The 17,028-nt window shown below is 45.8% G+C and overlaps 6 protein-coding genes across 9 annotated transcripts; 4 read left to right on the forward strand and 2 right to left on the reverse strand.

Moving 5' to 3' along the window:
* The first annotated feature begins 26 nt into the window (after positions 1 to 26).
* Positions 27 to 3,767, forward strand: LOC111069489 (aminopeptidase N-like). The gene is made up of 5 exons (XM_022359576.2): positions 27 to 815; positions 879 to 1,034; positions 1,095 to 2,505; positions 2,569 to 3,080; positions 3,142 to 3,767. Exons 1-5 carry the CDS (start codon positions 355 to 357, stop codon positions 3,425 to 3,427), a joined length of 2,826 nt encoding a protein of 941 aa, XP_022215268.2. The 5' UTR covers positions 27 to 354; the 3' UTR covers positions 3,428 to 3,767.
* Positions 3,768 to 3,793: 26 nt separating this feature from the next.
* On the reverse strand, positions 3,794 to 10,398 carry LOC111069488. Of its 4 annotated transcripts, none has more exons than XM_022359574.2 (5): positions 10,317 to 10,398; positions 8,137 to 8,728; positions 7,046 to 8,066; positions 6,359 to 6,971; positions 3,794 to 6,301 (listed from the first exon to the last, which is right to left on the reverse strand). In XM_022359574.2, the coding sequence occupies exons 2-5, from the start codon at positions 8,714 to 8,716 to the stop codon at positions 5,105 to 5,107; spliced, it is 3,411 nt and encodes a 1,136-aa protein (XP_022215266.2). In that variant the 5' UTR covers positions 8,717 to 8,728; positions 10,317 to 10,398; the 3' UTR covers positions 3,794 to 5,104. The 4 variants fall into 4 exon arrangements, with proteins under 4 accessions (XP_022215266.2, XP_022215263.2, XP_022215264.2 ...); XM_022359571.2 differs by lacking the exon at positions 10,317 to 10,398 and adding an exon at positions 9,937 to 10,195; XM_022359572.2 differs by lacking the exon at positions 10,317 to 10,398 and adding an exon at positions 9,780 to 9,884.
* Positions 10,399 to 10,625: 227 nt separating this feature from the next.
* LOC111069490 (elongation factor 1-gamma) lies at positions 10,626 to 12,637 on the forward strand. Its single transcript, XM_022359577.2, has 3 exons — positions 10,626 to 10,732; positions 10,876 to 11,025; positions 11,193 to 12,637. Exons 1-3 carry the CDS (start codon positions 10,721 to 10,723, stop codon positions 12,321 to 12,323), a joined length of 1,293 nt encoding a protein of 430 aa, XP_022215269.1. The 5' UTR covers positions 10,626 to 10,720; the 3' UTR covers positions 12,324 to 12,637.
* A 20-nt stretch (positions 12,638 to 12,657) lies between these two features.
* Positions 12,658 to 13,904, reverse strand: LOC111069491 (CDGSH iron-sulfur domain-containing protein 2 homolog). The gene is made up of 2 exons (XM_022359578.2): positions 13,727 to 13,904; positions 12,658 to 13,155 (listed from the first exon to the last, which is right to left on the reverse strand). Exons 1-2 carry the CDS (start codon positions 13,821 to 13,823, stop codon positions 12,854 to 12,856), a joined length of 399 nt encoding a protein of 132 aa, XP_022215270.1. The 5' UTR covers positions 13,824 to 13,904; the 3' UTR covers positions 12,658 to 12,853.
* Positions 13,905 to 14,461: 557 nt separating this feature from the next.
* Positions 14,462 to 15,237, forward strand: LOC111069430 (integumentary mucin C.1-like). The gene has a single exon (XM_022359497.2). The coding sequence runs from the start codon at positions 14,839 to 14,841 to the stop codon at positions 15,184 to 15,186; it is 348 nt and encodes a 115-aa protein (XP_022215189.2). The 5' UTR covers positions 14,462 to 14,838; the 3' UTR covers positions 15,187 to 15,237.
* Positions 15,238 to 16,334: 1,097 nt separating this feature from the next.
* On the forward strand, positions 16,335 to 16,637 carry LOC111069407. Its single transcript, XM_022359464.2, has one exon. The coding sequence runs from the start codon at positions 16,335 to 16,337 to the stop codon at positions 16,635 to 16,637; it is 303 nt and encodes a 100-aa protein (XP_022215156.1).
* Positions 16,638 to 17,028: the final 391 nt, after the last annotated feature.

Consider the following 17,028-nt stretch of genomic DNA (forward strand, 5'->3'; position numbering starts at 1 on the left):
GCTTGGGTTTAGTTTATTTGTAGCAAGTGACAGTGCCAGTGAAGAAAAGTGAAATTAAAACTTAAAAGGGTTACAGGAATACTCCTGGGAATTAATTGCAGGTGCAACTGTGCCAGGACCAGGACAAAGACTTGCAAGCTAAGGAATCTACCGAATGTAGAGCATGGAAGTGGATATTGTGACCTAAATTGTGATTCGTTTAGGGAAATACAAAAAGAGATTCTTGCTCGAAGGATTTAAATCTTAAAGAATTCTTAATTCCTTTGCCTAATTTTTGCTGAGATTTTAAATGGATTAATTGATCCTACGAATTATTATTTCTTGCACAAGAAAAACCTCTCGCATCTGCCAGTCATGCCTGGCCTTTGGTACTCTCTGATTTGTGGCGGATTATTCTGTTTGAGTCTGTGCCGAGCCGAATACAACTATCCGCGACTGCCGAAAACGCTGAAACCCCTGAGCTACAATCTGAAGATTGTCAGCCATCTGCATGGAGCCAAAAGGTTCACCTTCGAGGGGGAAGTGCACATTCAAATGGTCACCCGCCACGAAACGGATAATATAACCCTGCATGTGGGCAATATCACGATCCATGAGTCAAAAATAAAACTAATTGCGTTGGACGGCAAGGATACAGCCTTCGAGCTGGATGGAACTGGCGAAGTGCCGGAGCGGCAGTACTATATGTTATTTCTGACTGCGAACCTGGTGCCCGATGTGGTCTACGAGCTGCGAATGGCCTTCTCCGGCGATATAATTGAGGGCGGCGATGCCTACTACTGGAATAAGTACCAGGACAGCGACAACGATACCAGGTACGACAGGCCAAAGCCCTTTGGGTGGCATGGTATGTGACACCCATTGAAATGTTCTTGCAGATATCTGACGGCCACTCAGTTCCAGCCGACACTGGCGCGGGATGTGTTCCCCTGTTTCGATGAGCCCAATCTAAAGGCGAATTTTACCATCTCGCTGGGCCACGACCAAGTCTATCACGCGCTCAGCAATATGCCCGTTAAGCGCATCATTCCACAGTAAGTCGAGCGGCGAAACTCTGCCTCTGTCCGGATATTACGAGTATTTTCCCCCTACAGCGGCGAGCTGCACAAATACGTTTGGACGGAGTTTGAGGAGTCCGTGCCCATGCCCACCTATCTGGTGGCCTTCTCCGTGAACGACTTTGAGCACACAACGACCGTCAAGTCGGACAGCGGCTTGGAGTTTCGTTCGTGGGCACGTCACGGCGCCAACTCCACGCCGCTGGCTGCCATGATCCATGGCAATGTGGTTGGCTTCAAGGTGCTGCAGATCCTCGAGAAATTATTTGGCATCAACTACGCACTGCCGAAAATGGACCAGATGGCCGTGCCCAACTACACGGGCGCTATGGAGCACTGGGGCCTGGTCACCTACCAGGAATCGCGGATCTTCAGCACAGCCGAGACGACGGCCTCCGAGCGGCATGCAATCGCCGAGATGGTGGCCCATGAGATGGCCCATCAGTGGTTTGGCAATCTGGTGACGGCCAAATGGTGGTCGGATGTGTGGCTCAACGAGGGCTTTGCCTCGTACATCGGCTGCTATGCCCTGCAGGATCTAATGCCGAATCACGATCCGTGCGAGCACACGATCGTCACGAGTCTGAGCAAAATTTTCATAGCGGATGCGTACAACAGTTCGAAGAGTTTCGCGCGATCCGTCATGGATGGCGAGGAGGTCAGCGCCACCTTCGATGAGTTCTCCTACGGCAAGGGGGGCATTGTCCTGCGCATGCTGCACCACTTCCTGGGCACCAATACGTTCAAGGCGGGCATGCGCGACTATTTGAGTCGCTTTGCCTACGGCAATGCGGGCAGGAAGGACCTTTGGGAGTCCTTCACCGAGGCAGCGGAGGAAAATAAAACACTGCCGGGCAACTTCAGTGTGGCCAGCATTATGAGCACGTGGACCAAGCAGCCGGGCTATCCGCTGATAAATGTCAGCCGGAACTACGACGATGGCACGGCGAATATCACGCAGCAGCGCTTCCTGCAGGACCAGCAGCTGGATGCGCGCAAGAGCTGCTGGTGGATCCCGCTCTCCTTCACAACGTCCACGCTTTTGGATTTCATGGACACCATGCCACGCCACTGGTTCCAATGTGACGGGGATACAGATGCCGCTGAATTGATTGTTCCACTGAATGTCGACACCGCGCAGTGGGTCATTTTCAATCTGCGCATGTCCGGGCTGTACAAAGTCAACTACGACCGGCGCAACTGGGAGCTGATCATTGACACCTTGAACAGCGAACACTACAGCAAAATTCACGCACTGAACCGCGCACAGCTGGTGGCCGATTCCCTCAGTCTGGCCTGGGGCGGATACATCGGCTACGATGTGGCCCTGCCGCTGGTCAAGTATCTGCGGCGAGAGCTGGAGTCTGCGCCCTGGCTGATGGCCCTGTCCAATCTGCACAAGCTGACACTCATCATGCGGCGCACAGCCCACTATCCCAGCTTCAGGGTGGGCAACTCGTTGAGGTTCCATGCCCACTGAATCATTCATTGGTTTGTTTGTCGCCAACAGGGCCTTGCACAGCTGATAACGACGCCCATCTACAAGCATCTGGGCGGACTGAAGGTCAAGAAGGGCCTGAGCCTAAAGCAGCAAATCCTGAAGACCCAACTCGTTTCGTGGGCCTGCGCCAATCGGGTGGACCGCTGCATAAAGGAGGCCAAAGATATGTTTTTCAGCTGGCGGTCAGCGAGTGATCCGGACAGACACAATCCCATACCGGTGGACGTGCGCGCCACCGTCTACTGTACGGCCATTGCCGAGGGCGATGAAATCAATTGGTACTTCCTGTGGCGGCGCTACAGCAACCCCACCGATCTGCACGCGCGTGGCATGCTGCTGAGCGCCTTGGCCTGCACGCAGCGGCCGTGGGTGGTGCTGAAGCTGCTGGATTTCATTATGCGACCGAAGGGCACAATGCCCGATGAGGATGTGAGTGCTGCGGTGGAGGCGCTGACCAATCAGGATGTTGGCTTTCACATAGCCAGGGCGTATCTGATCGAACGCTTCGCAGGCACCTTACCGTGAGTAAATCAATGAAAGAAAATCCATCAAAAATATTTGCTAAGCTTGGACTCGCCACAGGAAAAGCCCCAAGACAATTGTGAGTTTTACCCATCTGCTGATTGCCTTGACACGAAGGATTCACACGCTGACCGATGCGCGTTACTTTGCCAGCATCATTCACAATCACATACCAGACATCCAGTCGGAGGAACTGCTGTATAAGCTACGCCAGGCCGTAGGCACAATGGTGGGCAACGTTAAATGGCGTTCAAGGCATGCCAAGACGACGGCCAGAGCCCTCCGGAAGGTGATGAAGATCAAGGATCGAGAGGAGGTGGTAAGAGTGAAGGAGTATGCGGGTTAGTGGTATATGCAGATGCGAGTTACTACTTTATGTAGATGTTGTTTGTATATTTCGTATATTTAGTTAAGCTAGAACATGCTAAATCCGTAATGAACATAAATAGAATTGGAATTCCACTCCTTCATAATCATACATACATACATATCTCCTGTGTGTGTGTGTGTGTGTGTGTCGGTTAATCCTTCCAGTTTGTCAATGTAAATGTTACATATTACAATGTACATAATTATTTGCTTTGTAAATGTTAATATCACTATAGCAGCGCTCTTGAAAACAACAAAACAAAAAAAATAAGGAAAAAACTAAACGGAACGAAACTAAACTTAACTAGCGAGTGACTAGACAGTTAGAAATAGTAGCAAATGTAGAAACTATATCTAAATGCTAAACATATTGCATAAGTAGTGTGTGTGTGTGTGGTGTGAGTGTGCTATTATTATTTCGTATTTGTTATAATAATTATTAAAAACTATTTATCAATGTGTGTGTTTTTTGTTGTTTTTGTTTTATGTGATGAAGTTCTTTTGTGTGAAAACATTTTTTTATAAACTATCCACTCAAATTTGTATAACAATTGTCAGTTGTTCCATCTTGATGCTGTGTTGCTGTTCTCTCAGATCTGATCTGTTTTATATTTTTATTTTAATTGAAATCAATTATATTATATTATATTCCACCTGCTTGCTGTGTGTTCCTATGGATAGTCATGCGTTTAACAACTATTCAACACTTCGTATATGAATTCGTGAACATACATATGTATATCCACTTAAATATATGTATATGTATATGTGTAGCTCATTGTTTACAATAAACCATTCCATTCCATTACATTTACTATAGATATATGTATACTTGATGCTGTAATTATTACAGATTGATTTGATGCTTGCTACTGCTCTTTCTGTCCGCCTGCCACTGGTTTTCGTTTCGTTTTTGTTCTATGAGAATAACGGACATTACTCCATATTACATATGTACGTATATTATTTATATTATTATTATTATTATTATTATTATTACAACATTCGCTTTTAAAGACGCTATTTGAATCAAGGTTTTTTTTTTGTTTCTTTCTTTTGTGTATTAAATGTATTATTACGAACTTAATTTATGCACGAGGAGTATAATCGAAAATTTTGTGTGTTGCTTCAGTTACATTCAGTGGGGGAGGGGGAGCAAAACAATTCTAGGCCGTGCCGTGTTTATTCTCGGCGTTTAAATTCGTGTTCCGTTAACGCAGCATTTTGTTCTTAACCGAGAATGCCAAATAAAAATGCAAATGTTATGGGCAAACAGAAACTAAGAAATTATAGCATAACCGATAGCCCCACTCACTCGATTCCGTTCCAGTCGACAGAGGTGTGTGTGTGGAAACAGACAACTTGTATGGGCATCAAAGAAGGAGTAGGATTGAAGGGGTAGGCATCAGTCAAACCGCTGGTTAGTTATGTTAATGATAGTTATGCATGTAGATAAACGATAGATCTTCTTAGTACGATTATATTGTTTAACAAACAGACTTCTTCTTTTTCTTATTATATTATTCTAAAGACATCCACCTCTCCAATCCGACCCAATCCGATTCGAACCTATCAGTATGCCAATACATATCGCACATGCTTGGCTTGTAGATTAATGCTGCTGCTTCTGCTTCCACTGCTTCCTCGCACACCCTCAAATCTTATGCGCCCCACCTCCACCGCTGCCGGAGAATGCCTCATTCGACCAGGAGCTTTGCGATGATGCAGATGGCGGTGGCGGCGTTGAGGATGTTGTGCCCGCTGTCTTCGATGCCGGCTGCAGATCGAATCGTGCATAGAATAGCAAGTATGGAGTTATGGTTATCTTCCGTGATGGGGACAACAGCTCCTCGAACTCGCGCTGTGTCATCGCCTTGATCTTGTCGTCGTCGCACATGTACCAAATCGGTTCCGTGCCGCCGTGCGCATAGTTGGCCTTAACACCGCCACGGCCCGTGCTGCCATAGCCCGTGGGATAATTTGGCAACACATTGCTGCTGCTGTTGTTACCGCTGCCGCTGCCGCCTGCTGCGCCACTGCCACTGCCATGGCTGAGATTGCTGTTGCTGCCGTTCTGCAGCGACTCCTCGCTGAAGTCACTACAGCTGGCCGAGTTGCTGCTGCCGGCGGCGCCACTTGGCTGCTGGCTGCAGCAGAGGCGCATGGCACAGCAGCTCACGCCATGGCAGGTGGTGTTCATGCTCAGTTTGCCAATGCCATTGGTGATGTTCTTGCTGCTGATGCCATTCAGTTGCTTTACATTTTTGCTCATGTCGCCGCTGCTGGAGGCCTTGCTGCGTCCAAATTTCATCTTTTTTATCAGACTAGTGCCCGAGGAGGCCAGGACCGAGGCAGCCGCGGCCACAGGTGTGCTGGCCACGTGGCTGCTGCTGCTTCCATTGTTTGGTGCCGCATTCTCATTGGAGGAGGCTGCCGCAGCAGCAGCCGCTGCCGCCGCCTGCTGTGTCTGCGATCCGGACATGGTGTTCCGTCGATCCTTTGGGCAGTTTATATAGTCACTGGGCAGATCCAGGAAGCACGTGTAGGCAATGTAATGGCCCACACTGAGAGTGGCGCCCACATGGGTTATCACACTGTACAGCTTGTACACATGCAGCTTGTTGCCGTCGCTCAGCTCGCAGCACTTGGCGCAGAAGCAGGGCAGGGTGAAGGTCGTGGGCACATACGTGCTCACCTTCTGCATGCCGCCCGAGAAGCGATTCAGCTGAATGACCAGCAGACGAGGCAGCACCTCGTACGATATTGAGCGTATGGCCTCGGTGTAGCCGGTGCATTGACTGCAACTGTACTTGTTCTCACCCTGAAAGTATTCCTTGGTGATGCACGAATTCTGAAAGAAGTACAAACAATTAAATTCACTTCAATGGATGCTGCGTTGTTCGCTCACCTGAATGTAGGTGCTGGGCTTGTCCTGCAGGTCGGCATTGTCGCAGCCTGTTATCGGCACGGAGATGTCGAGCATGCCCTGCTTTTGCTTTGTGACCGTCTCACAGCTGAGACACTTGGTGGTCAGCACCACAATGCCCTCAAAGTCGGCATTGAAGAAATTTAGATTCAGATCCCGTATACGGTCCTCCAATCGCATGCTATCCTTTAGCGCACTGGCCGGGTTCATTTCATCGTCACTGGAGTACTTGCCGGTCGATGCCGGCTGCGAAACGGTCGGTGTTGCTGCTGCTGTGGCAGCCACGCTGCTGGCGCCGCTGAGATCAACTGTATTCAAATAGAAGAGACTGTTTGCAGTGGAATGCGCCGGTGCCGCGGTGAGGCCACCCGCCGTCGGACTATTGTCCTTCAGCGGTGACTGTATCCGCGTTGATTTCGATGACTTGACCTCATCTTTTCTCTTCGATTTGCGTGAGAAGAACGATGTTTTTGTCGTGGTTATTTGACTAGTGGCCAGCGTGTTGCCGTTGCCGGAGCTTGCCAGTGCCATCGCCGTATCTGTACGCTCCTGGGCGGCCTCCCCAGAGTCCAACTCATCGGGATTGGCTATGTAACTGAAGTCATAATGAATTGGATAAGTACAACCAAGACTTTTTTTAAGATTTGGGCGAGAAATCGAAGCACTTACCCATTTACAATGACCTGGGGACATTCGTTAATGGACTTGATCAGCGATTGGTTCGTTTCGCGTATGCAATTGAGAACGCACATGAGAAACTCGTGGGCATCCTGCTGCTGGTTGCCCTGAAATGTGGTATTCACATCCTGTATGGCATGCAGCAGTGTGTCCGCATGGTAGGGCTCCGTCGAGTCGGCCATCTCATTGCCATGCAGGCTGTGGTACAGCTCATGCAGTTTCTCTGTGACCGACTGAGAGCTCGCCTTGATCAGGCTGCTTGTGGTGGTGCTGCCGCTACTGACAACAGCGCTGCTGCCATTGGTGGTGCTGTTGAACGGCTCCGTGGTGGCCAGATCCTTGCTGCTCCAACTGCGTGCATGCTCCAGCTGCGCGCCACTCACGTTTCGGCCCAGCGAGGCCGATTTGGCCGTCTGCTGGCGCAGTATAGTCTGCTGCACCACATTCAAATCGTGGATCAGATGGTGCAGGTTGTGCAGAAAGAGTGGGGCAAAGCGCAGCGTGTACACCACCGAGTTCAAGTAGCATGTGTTGCCAATGTTGCAGAGGGTGCCCATTGAAGGGGCATGGTTGAGGGCGGCGCCACTGCCATTTAGGCCCGTACCGGCGCCCGTTGGATTGCTGCCCCCCGACGATCCATAATACTGATGGACCTGCAACTCCTGCGGCTCAATATCACTCGATGTGGCCGAACTGCCTGTGCGCAGTCCAGTGCCGCCATAACCGTTCGGCACGCGCCGCTCTTCGGAGGTGCTCTGATATCGACGGTCGTACAACGACATGGCGGAGTTCCTCTTACGGGTGGCACGTGATGATGGCTTCCCAGTCGAATCGAGCTCAAGCTGTGCCGCCGCAATAGCGGCCGCTGTTTCCGGCGAGTAGTTTTCACCGAGTTCGTTCAGTAGCTTGCTGCGTCGCGTGCGGCTACGTCCACCGGCAACGCGTCTCCTCTTGTCAACGAATTTAACTTCCTCTTCTTCTATCAAATTCCAGAACGCCGGATTAAATTGCTCTGCAAAAGGTAGGTAGAACTCTATTTAGATACAAAAACCGATTAGGGATTGTGTTAAAGTCCAACCCACCTGATTTAATGTACTCTGTGGATTCTGTGGGTGTCGGTGAGGAGGCGACCTGCGCTGGCGGTGGTGTTGTCGGCACCTGCTTCAATCCTGCCTCGGATGTGTCTTTGGACTCTTGCCTGGATCGTAGGCTGGAGCAGCGGGACGTGTCCGCGGTATAAACACGACGCTGACGCTTTCGTCTGGGAGTTTGCAGCAATAGCTCGTCCCTATCCGGATCCACTACTGACGACGACGAAGGTTCATCTACCGCTTGATCGACGACTTTATCAGCAGCTTCGGATATAGCAGGGTATAAGCCTATCAGGGATAACGTGGAGAGCCTTTCTGGCCTGGTTGTATCACCAGTTTCTGTATCAGCTGTCGTGGAAGAATCAATCACTTGTTCTGTTATTTGCGTATCCTCGGTATCCTCCTGTGGCTGCTGCTGCTGCTGATCCGTTACCGTTACCGTGACCGCCTCACTGGGAATTTGAAGTTCGTTGCTGTCGATGCAGCCTGTGTTTTTGTTGTTTGTGTCGTTGCTTGTAGGTGGAAGACTGGCTGGTTCCTCTTGACGCTCGTTTAAATCATTTTCTTGCATTTTTTCATCCTACTGCAAAAGGACCAATAAATTGAATTAGTAACAGACATCTCAAGGCCGGTAGGTAGGAGGTAAAGGGAATGTGAACCATGCGGCATGAGCAATGTTATGTGAATGCCACAGGTACAAACGTTTCTCGAGTGTTTGTCACCGACGGTTAGCACACAGTTTTTGCTATTTGCCTGATAAGTTCTCTATTGTATACGATAAGAAACTGTTTGATAATCAATCATTAATCTACGCCTACTGGCCACGATGGGGCGAGCAGTGATTCATAGTCAATACGTTCAGACAATGGGGATTGACAGGCGAGGAGGAGCTACTGGGTCCCATTAAGAACTTTCCCTTATACACATCCTCAAATTGGATCCCCACTCTGATATTGTAGGCTTCAAAAGCTCAAGCAGAAGCATTTATTAATTTTTGTTGGCTAAAAGGCCTTGAGCTTTGGTCAGCTGTTGTTGGAACGCCTCATCCGATCACATGCGATATCAATTAATGTCATAATCCCCACCCGCTCATTATGGCAGTAAGTCTATTGATTGCCCCATAAGTGTATATATGTATACCTATATATACAATATATCTGTATGCTAGCTACCATGAACTTGGCAAATAAATAATGTAAAAGACCAAAACTCAGGGAGGTGGCAAACAGTTTAACCGGCGCGATGGGATGGGCGGGCGTGCGCTTGCTTGCTTTATGCTTTGGTGGGGTAGGCTCCCCGGCTCTAGTCTCTGTCTCGGGCTCAGGGTCTAGTGAATGCAACGTGAACGTAAACGATATTACTATTGATTTTGTAGCTGCTGGAATGAAGGTCACACGTCCAAAAAAAAAAGAGAGAACACGGCAAACCAAAATCTGTATGCGGAACCACGAAAAGCTCTGCCTCCCCAACACACATGCATAAAAAACGACAGCCCCACAAATCGAAGCAACAACAACAGTTGGGAAAGTAAACAGTTATAATTATGTAGATAATTTATGCACGGCATGCTTCAAGGACTTGATTAATTATTCCGATTGTATTTTTTCACTGCTTTTCCTTTTCGTGAAACTCACATTATTTAAGGAGCAACATTTGAAGGCAATTGGCGCTTTACCGCGCTGCTGCGGGTCTAGTAAAATTAATTAAAACGCCGCTGAGCAAATGCGAAATTTTAAATAAATTTTGTGTTTGCAACGTAAGACACGCACACACACACACACACACACTTACACACACACGTCAACACGGCTTGTACTCGCTGATTTTTCTTCTTCTTCTTCTGCTCAACACCACTTTTCACTTTTTTTCACTATAGCAAATTTGGCTCGTTTCGGACTATTTCGAGCAGAGCATTTTAGTTTTTCCAGGTGTCGGTCGAGTCGATATTACATCGCCGCAAAGTTGCACTTTCAGGTGTTTTACAAATTGAATGAAATTGTTTTTTATATTCGTTTCGTGTAAAATTATGCGCCGTAGCGGACGACTAGGGATGTGAAATGACTTCGATGATCGGACAGCTATCGATGGCCCGCCGTTCACTTACCTTACCTTACATCTGTTTCGAAAGTTATTTAAATACAAAATTACTCTACTACTTTCCACGCACTTACTAGATAAATTACTTGATAATTAATAGCCTGTGTACACCAGCGTTGAGCTATTGAATTCATTTAAACAAATCAACTTTGTGCTAGTGTAAACACCAATTCTGAGCTATTGAGCTAACCAACTCAACTATCGATAGGATAACCCATGTCAGTTTAAATAGCCTACTGCTTCTGTGTCGAAATACAAAACTACTGTTCTTTTACTACAAAAATCTACTACTTTACACACACTTACTGGATAAATTACTAGATAATTAAAGTGGGATTGAAAAATACACAAGCCACACTGCGAATCTCCGGTAGAAATCGCGATGAATCGATAGTGGAAAATCATTGCAAATCACTCCTTCCACCGATAGTATTCAGCTGCTATCGATGGTTTTGCATTTCCTTCTCTCGAAATCACGATGTCGACTGGTGTAAGTAAAAAATTTGCCGCAAAAATTCGCAAAATACAATGCCATCATGCGGCTATAATTGCAAATTTAATGTTGAACGCGTGCCCAATGCGTCTGATTACTTGTCACTAATGTTATTTCGTTTCGAATTTGGCTAATTGCAGACACTTTACACTTACCCCGAGAACTTCCGCGCGTACAAGGCGCTCATTGCCGCCCAGTACTCAGGCGCAAAGGTGAAAGTGGCTGATAACTTCAAGTTTGGTGAAACCAACAAATCAGCAGAATTTCTGAAGAAATTCCCCAGTGGCAAGGTAATACAAACACATATATTAATTGCAGGGGAAAACAGATATCCCTTGTCGCGTTTGGATGTGTGTGCTCTCGCGTCTGTTGAGCCGGCATGCTACGTCAGCAGCAAAAATGTCTACTCTTCTACTGTGCAGCGTAAAACTAATTTGTGTCGCGTGTCTTTTTGCAGGTTCCAGCATTTGAGACCGCTGATGGCAAATACCTGAGCGAGTCCAATGCCATTGCTTACTTCTTGGCCAGCGAGCAACTGCGAGGTGGCAAGTGCCCCTTCGTACAGGCCCAAGTGCAGCAATGGATCTCGTTTGCTGACAACGAAATCGTGCCTGCCTCCTGCGCACTGGTGTTCCCACTGCTGGGAATCTTGCCCCAGCAGAAGAACACCACTGCCAAGCAGGACGTGGAAGGTGTCCTGGCTCAGCTGAACCAGAAACTGCTCAATGCCACCTACCTCGCCGGCGAGCGCATCACCCTTGCCGACATCATTGTTTTCAGCAGCCTGTTGCATCTGTACGAGTACGTCCTGGAGCCGACAGCACGCGCTGCCTTCGGCAATGTGAACCGTTGGTTCCTCACCATCCTGAACCAGCCACAAGTGCAGGCTGTGGTCAAGGACTACAAGCTGTGCGAAAAGGCCTTGGTTTTCGACCCCAAGAAGTACGCCGAATTCCAGGCTAAGCAAGGCGGTGGCAAGCCCCAGCAGCAGCAGAAGCCTAAGGACGAGAAGAAGCCCAAGGAAAAGAAGGAGGCTGCGCCCAAGAAGGAGGCCGAGCCCGAGGACTTGGATGCCGCCGATGAGGCATTGGCTCTGGAGCCCAAATCCAAGGATCCCTTCGATGCCATGCCCAAGGGCACCTTTAACTTTGACGACTTCAAGCGCGTCTACTCCAACGAGGAGGAGGCCAAGTCCATCCCCTACTTCTTCGAGAAGTTCGACGCCGAGAACTACTCGATCTGGTTCGGAGAATACAAGTACAGCCAGGAGCTGTCCAAGGTGTTCATGTCGTGCAATCTCATCACTGGCATGTTCCAGCGCCTCGACAAGATGCGCAAGCAGTCCTTCGCCTCCGTGTGCCTCTTCGGTGAGGACAACAACAGCACCATCTCCGGTGTGTGGGTGTGGCGTGGACAGGAATTGGCCTTCCCCCTGTCGCCCGACTGGCAGATAGACTACGAGGTCTACGACTGGAAGAAATTGGATGCCAAGAGCGAGGAAACCAAGAAGCTCGTCACCCAGTATTTCTCCTGGACCGGCACCGACAAGGATGGCCGCAAATTCAACCAGGGCAAGATTTTCAAATAAGCATAAAAAAAACCTAACACCAACAGCAACACAGCAGCAACAATAAAAATTTGAGATTCTAAATGCAGCAAAAGCAAAAGCACGATGCCTATTCTTTAAGTTCCAACTGATAGTATCATAATGAGACGTTGTCGTCCGTCGTGCTGTGTTGTTTTGTGTCCTGGTCTGGTGTTCGCCCTGTGTTCGCATTTGTAAACTGAAGAATCGTTTTGTATCGCCCATACTTTAAATATATCCATGATATTGTCCACAAAACCAGCCTACAGCCAGAAAATAATTTATATAAAAGAATAAACAGTTTTCTATTAACAATACATACATACATTCCTTCATATCTGATTAGGCAAATTTTATTGGCTTCTGGTTAGATTGGATTCAATATCAATTATGTATTGCTTACGATTACAAGAGGCTCGACAGGTCTGCTTGAAGTATTTGAACAAAAGAATTCCCCACCCCTTCCCTTGAAGGGCGAAGAAAATTTCAACAAGGAAATGCTAAACGCGAATATCATCGATGCACCGCTGGAATTACTTCCTCTTGACAATAATGGGTCCCACGTTGTCGCCAGTCTGCTTGTTGTGTTCGGCATGGCTGCCATCGCAGTAGGGCCAGTTCTTGGTTTTCCAGCAGCGACAGAATGCCGCTTTATCCGCAATATCCTCCACATCGACCATGGTCACCACTTTGGCCTCATTTTTGCGTATTACGTTGTTGCAGAGGCCCGAATTCTTGTCACCACATCGGGCGGCAGGGCAGAAGGCTAGATAACTGGTGTATCCAATACCGGCTACAACAACCGTTGGTGGTATGAGGGCGAGCCAATCCGTGACTGTAACGTAAATTGGATAAGTTCCGAGCAGTTAGTTAGCAGGTTTATTTTAAGCAACAGATCTATCTAGCAGCATCACTGAGCTGTAACCGGCACAAGGCCGCAATGCCTTGGCATGAAAGAGACACCCTCTACACATAACTGTAAGTGTGTGTGTTTAATGAAGCGTCAATCGCACATATTTTGCTTTTCTTTTATCTAATTTCACTTCCCCCTATCGTTTTGCAGATAAACCGAAGCCAATTAAAAATTGCGTGTTTCCAACAAGCACAAGCACAGGCGGCGGAATGGCGAGAGCTCAACAAATGTTGCATAATATGTGCAGTGCAGGGGTCCAACGTAGATACTGCCACTGTACGGAGAGAAGTGCATGCGTTGCATTCTTATGGCCAATGCATTTCATACGTTAACAATCTTAACGTTAACTAACAATCTTTAACTCAAGAATCGCCCTTGATGCTGTGTCATCGTAGGACCACCCCGTCTGGTGGTGGTGGTCGTCAGTCCAATGTAGGGCGCCCTTGCAGGCAAATTCCAAGTGGATCGAATGCTCACTTTTCCCGTTACTTACAAGATAGCTTGAACCAGCCACCAAGACTGTCGGGAATTGGCAAGTTGGATAGATAGTTGGGCAATGTAGATTTAACTAGATGTGATATGGGCTCCATTTTCGAGTCTTTCCTTCGAAATCTTCTGTTATGTTGTAGAAAACCTGTTTTTGTTCTTGTTGTTTCGAATGGCGCCTGCGATACGTATGTTGAATTTTATCGATGGTTTGAAATTGAATCGATAGTTGCGCGCGTCTTTTGGCACAGATGGTGCTCTTAAAAATACTCGTGACTGATAAATAAAATACTATTGACGTTCGGCTTGACCTTTAAAGCCTAGTAATTAGTTCCGTAAAAACTGCTCGCAAACAAAATCAGGGTTGATATTCGTATGAGACCGATAATAAATTTTTTCGGGCACAAACATTGCTCTGTCAATAAAATATTGGGGAGTCCAGGATCAGTTAAATTATTTGTCGACCGAATCAGGGATAATATTCGTATGGAAAAGATAAGAAATCATCTCTGTTTCTTGTTCGACCAAAAATTTATCAGCTGGCGTTTAGCAGACAAGTATTCAGATCCGAAAACAAAAATGCCGATAGATACTGGAGAAGCAACAGACGGTGTTTTCCCATCTCGAGCGGAATATAGAATTATTTTATCTTTTGTCGTCAAAAACACATACATACATACAAACACACACATACACAAAAAACAAGTGCAAGCAGGATAGAAAAGTAAAACCATGGAGACAAATTCAATCTAATTAAGGCACTCGAATGAATATCGGTTATATGGATATTATTATTTACTTATTTTATACCCGGTACTCATTTTATTAATTTATTAATGTTATTTGTTGAGGCCTATAAACATATTCCTTTTCGTTTTCAATTGCGTTAGCACTATTTTTCTGCACATCTGTGATTGTTGTGTTTGTTGGTTAAACATGACGTTTCAAAAGTCAGTCAACAATTCGATAGACGTCTATTGCCATTTCCATACGCGCAAAAATCCAACTGATAAAACAAACCGAAATTTCGCCAAGTCTAGATTTGTATAAATACGGCTGGTGATAGCAGAACATAATATTGCGAATTCAGCAACTACATCGTATAGTTCAGTTACCAAAATGCTGGCTACAAAGTATCTTTTCCTGACTGCCGCCTTCTTGTTCTGCGTGAGTGGGGCTCTGGCTGTGACCTGTGAGGAAGATCCCACGGATACCGCCTGCATTGACTGCACCACCGATCCCACCAACACAGAATGTGTCACCACCACGACAACGACAACCACAACAACGACAACGACAACAACAACAGCATCCACAGTGGCACCTGTGACGACTGCTGCCACGACTACTGCCCCAACAGCCGCCCCACAAACCACCAAGAAAGCGGGCAACGTGAAGAAGGTCACCATTAGGAATCTTAAATACAAAGTCACGCGGAAGATCAAGGTCACCAATAAATCTGGCTGAACGAAAATTCATCTGAAAATATAGTCTACTTTATAGCCGAAATAAATAAAACAAAACAAAACAGTTAAAATACAATATATCTTTGCATTTAATTTTTGTTAGTAGCAATTTAAAACTAATATAGGAATGTATATACATATAACATAAACTATTTGTTCCCGATCTGCATCAAAATTCGAGCGGATGTTACCTCCTTGGCCGTTCCTTCATTTGATTGCAGATTTGAATTTCCAATTTATCCTATTTATTTAACGCTCTATCCCAGCGCTAAAAATTTTAAACTTATTAAAACTTAACTTTTAGCTGTTTTAATTATCTTTTCAAAATAGCAAAGTTCTTTACAACCAGACGTAAGATACTAGAGTTACGTGAAAAAAATAAGCGCTACCTCTGAAAAAAGCTTAAAAATTCCTTTTTTAATTCTTCAAAAATAAGTTCTGCCATAGAAAAAAAAACAATAATTCTTTAAAAAAATTTTCAGGTCCCATATCTATCAGAAAAAGTAGGTTTGGATCCTTGAGGAAAAAAAGATGGATTTTGTCGCGTAGTGTTATCAATGCTTAGAAGCAAAAATCACAAACAGCTACATAGCTGAAATTTTTCATTTAATATTTTAATTTTATAGGATATAAGAGTCTTACAGAAACTGAGCGCACATAGTCTTTTTTCCTACGTTTTACCAATATACCAATGCTTCAAAAAACTTTGTTACATTAATTTTAATTAGCCCAAACTACTGTATAATAAAAATTGTCGCATGGGAGCCATATTTAATTAATTTCATTCATATATTCGTAGCAATAATTTGCAGGGATTTTTTTTAAATTAATGTAGCAACGAAAGTACAACCAGACAGCGCTGAATGGAAAAAGTTTTGTTGTTTATTTGTTTTAATTCTATCCACATTTGTTTTCAACTTTGTATATTAGTATATTTGCCTAATGAACACAAAGTTTTGGCTAATCAAACATCCCAAAGCTTGGGAACCACAATTGATCACAATTTATTGGAAAGTTGTTTGTTTGGCGAACAATAGAGTTTTTGCCAGCCTCAAGGACGCTCAAAAGACCATATAAGTACAGGGGAATCTAAGTTGAAATAATATTGTAAAAGAGCCAGTTCGATAAAGAAGTTTAACTACTACCAAAATGAAGCTCACAAAGTATGTGATTCTGATCTTTGCCATTTTCTATTGCCTGACGGGCACCATAGCTGTCACCTGTGATGATGATCCCGACGATCCCAACTGCGTTGATTGTGACGCCGATCCCGAAAACGCAGAATGTCCCATCACGATAACCACAACCACTGAGGCGGTAGCCACAACAACCGCAGTGGCTCCGACTACAACCACAAGGAGAGCATTGAGGCCAAGGAGGCAGCTCATTGTCAACAAACTGAATTTAATACTCAACCGAAAAAAAAACTTCCTGAGAGCTTTATCCGGCTGATCTATGTAAGTTTCATGATCCTGCTCGACCTCCAGTGGTCGAAAAATCGACCAGTGACTTTAGATATTTTTTTACGTTAGCGTAAAATAGATATAACTTAGCAACCTTGCCAATATGGTAGTTTACACTTTTGTTAACTTAAATAAAATAGTTTGTAAGCACTAATTATATTCAACCATTCAATAATTTCACATAAAAAAGATATCAAGCGGTGAAAATATAAATTATTTTTTTTTGCAAATTTTTATATCGTTGATGACCATTTAATGACAGCGCAAACCGGCAGAGATACAAAATATTAAATATAGACTTTATTATGTTTATTGCATTAAATGGGTTAATGAAACTTACAGCAATTTTAGCGGCTTCAATTGCGTCGCAAATTCTGGGA

This window comes from Drosophila obscura, unplaced genomic scaffold, assembly GCF_018151105.1.
Source record: "Drosophila obscura isolate BZ-5 IFL unplaced genomic scaffold, ASM1815110v1 contig_150, whole genome shotgun sequence".
NCBI lineage: Eukaryota > Metazoa > Arthropoda > Insecta > Diptera > Drosophilidae > Drosophila > Drosophila obscura.

Coding starts and splice junctions, on each gene's coding strand:
- LOC111069488 (XM_022359574.2), bottom strand. CDS start 8,716: ATGCAAGAAAATGATTTAAACGAGCGTCAAGAGGAACCAGCCAGTCTT. Junction 8,067..8,136: donor CACAGAGTACATTAAATCAG/GTGGGTTGGACT, acceptor TACCTTTTGCAG/AGCAATTTAATCCGGCGTTC. Junction 6,302..6,358: donor AGCCCAGCACCTACATTCAG/GTGAGCGAACAA, acceptor TACTTCTTTCAG/AATTCGTGCATCACCAAGGA.
- LOC111069490 (XM_022359577.2), top strand. Junction 11,026..11,192: donor AGAAATTCCCCAGTGGCAAG/GTAATACAAACA, acceptor GTCTTTTTGCAG/GTTCCAGCATTTGAGACCGC.
- LOC111069407 (XM_022359464.2), top strand. CDS start 16,335: ATGAAGCTCACAAAGTATGTGATTCTGATCTTTGCCATTTTCTATTGC.
- LOC111069491 (XM_022359578.2), bottom strand. CDS start 13,823: ATGGAGCCCATATCACATCTAGTTAAATCTACATTGCCCAACTATCTA. Junction 13,156..13,726: donor TGGCTGGTTCAAGCTATCTT/GTAAGTAACGGG, acceptor TTTACGTTACAG/TCACGGATTGGCTCGCCCTC.
- LOC111069489 (XM_022359576.2), top strand. CDS start 355: ATGCCTGGCCTTTGGTACTCTCTGATTTGTGGCGGATTATTCTGTTTG. Junction 1,035..1,094: donor GTTAAGCGCATCATTCCACA/GTAAGTCGAGCG, acceptor TTCCCCCTACAG/CGGCGAGCTGCACAAATACG. Junction 2,506..2,568: donor CCCACTATCCCAGCTTCAGG/GTGGGCAACTCG, acceptor TGTCGCCAACAG/GGCCTTGCACAGCTGATAAC.
- LOC111069430 (XM_022359497.2), top strand. CDS start 14,839: ATGCTGGCTACAAAGTATCTTTTCCTGACTGCCGCCTTCTTGTTCTGC.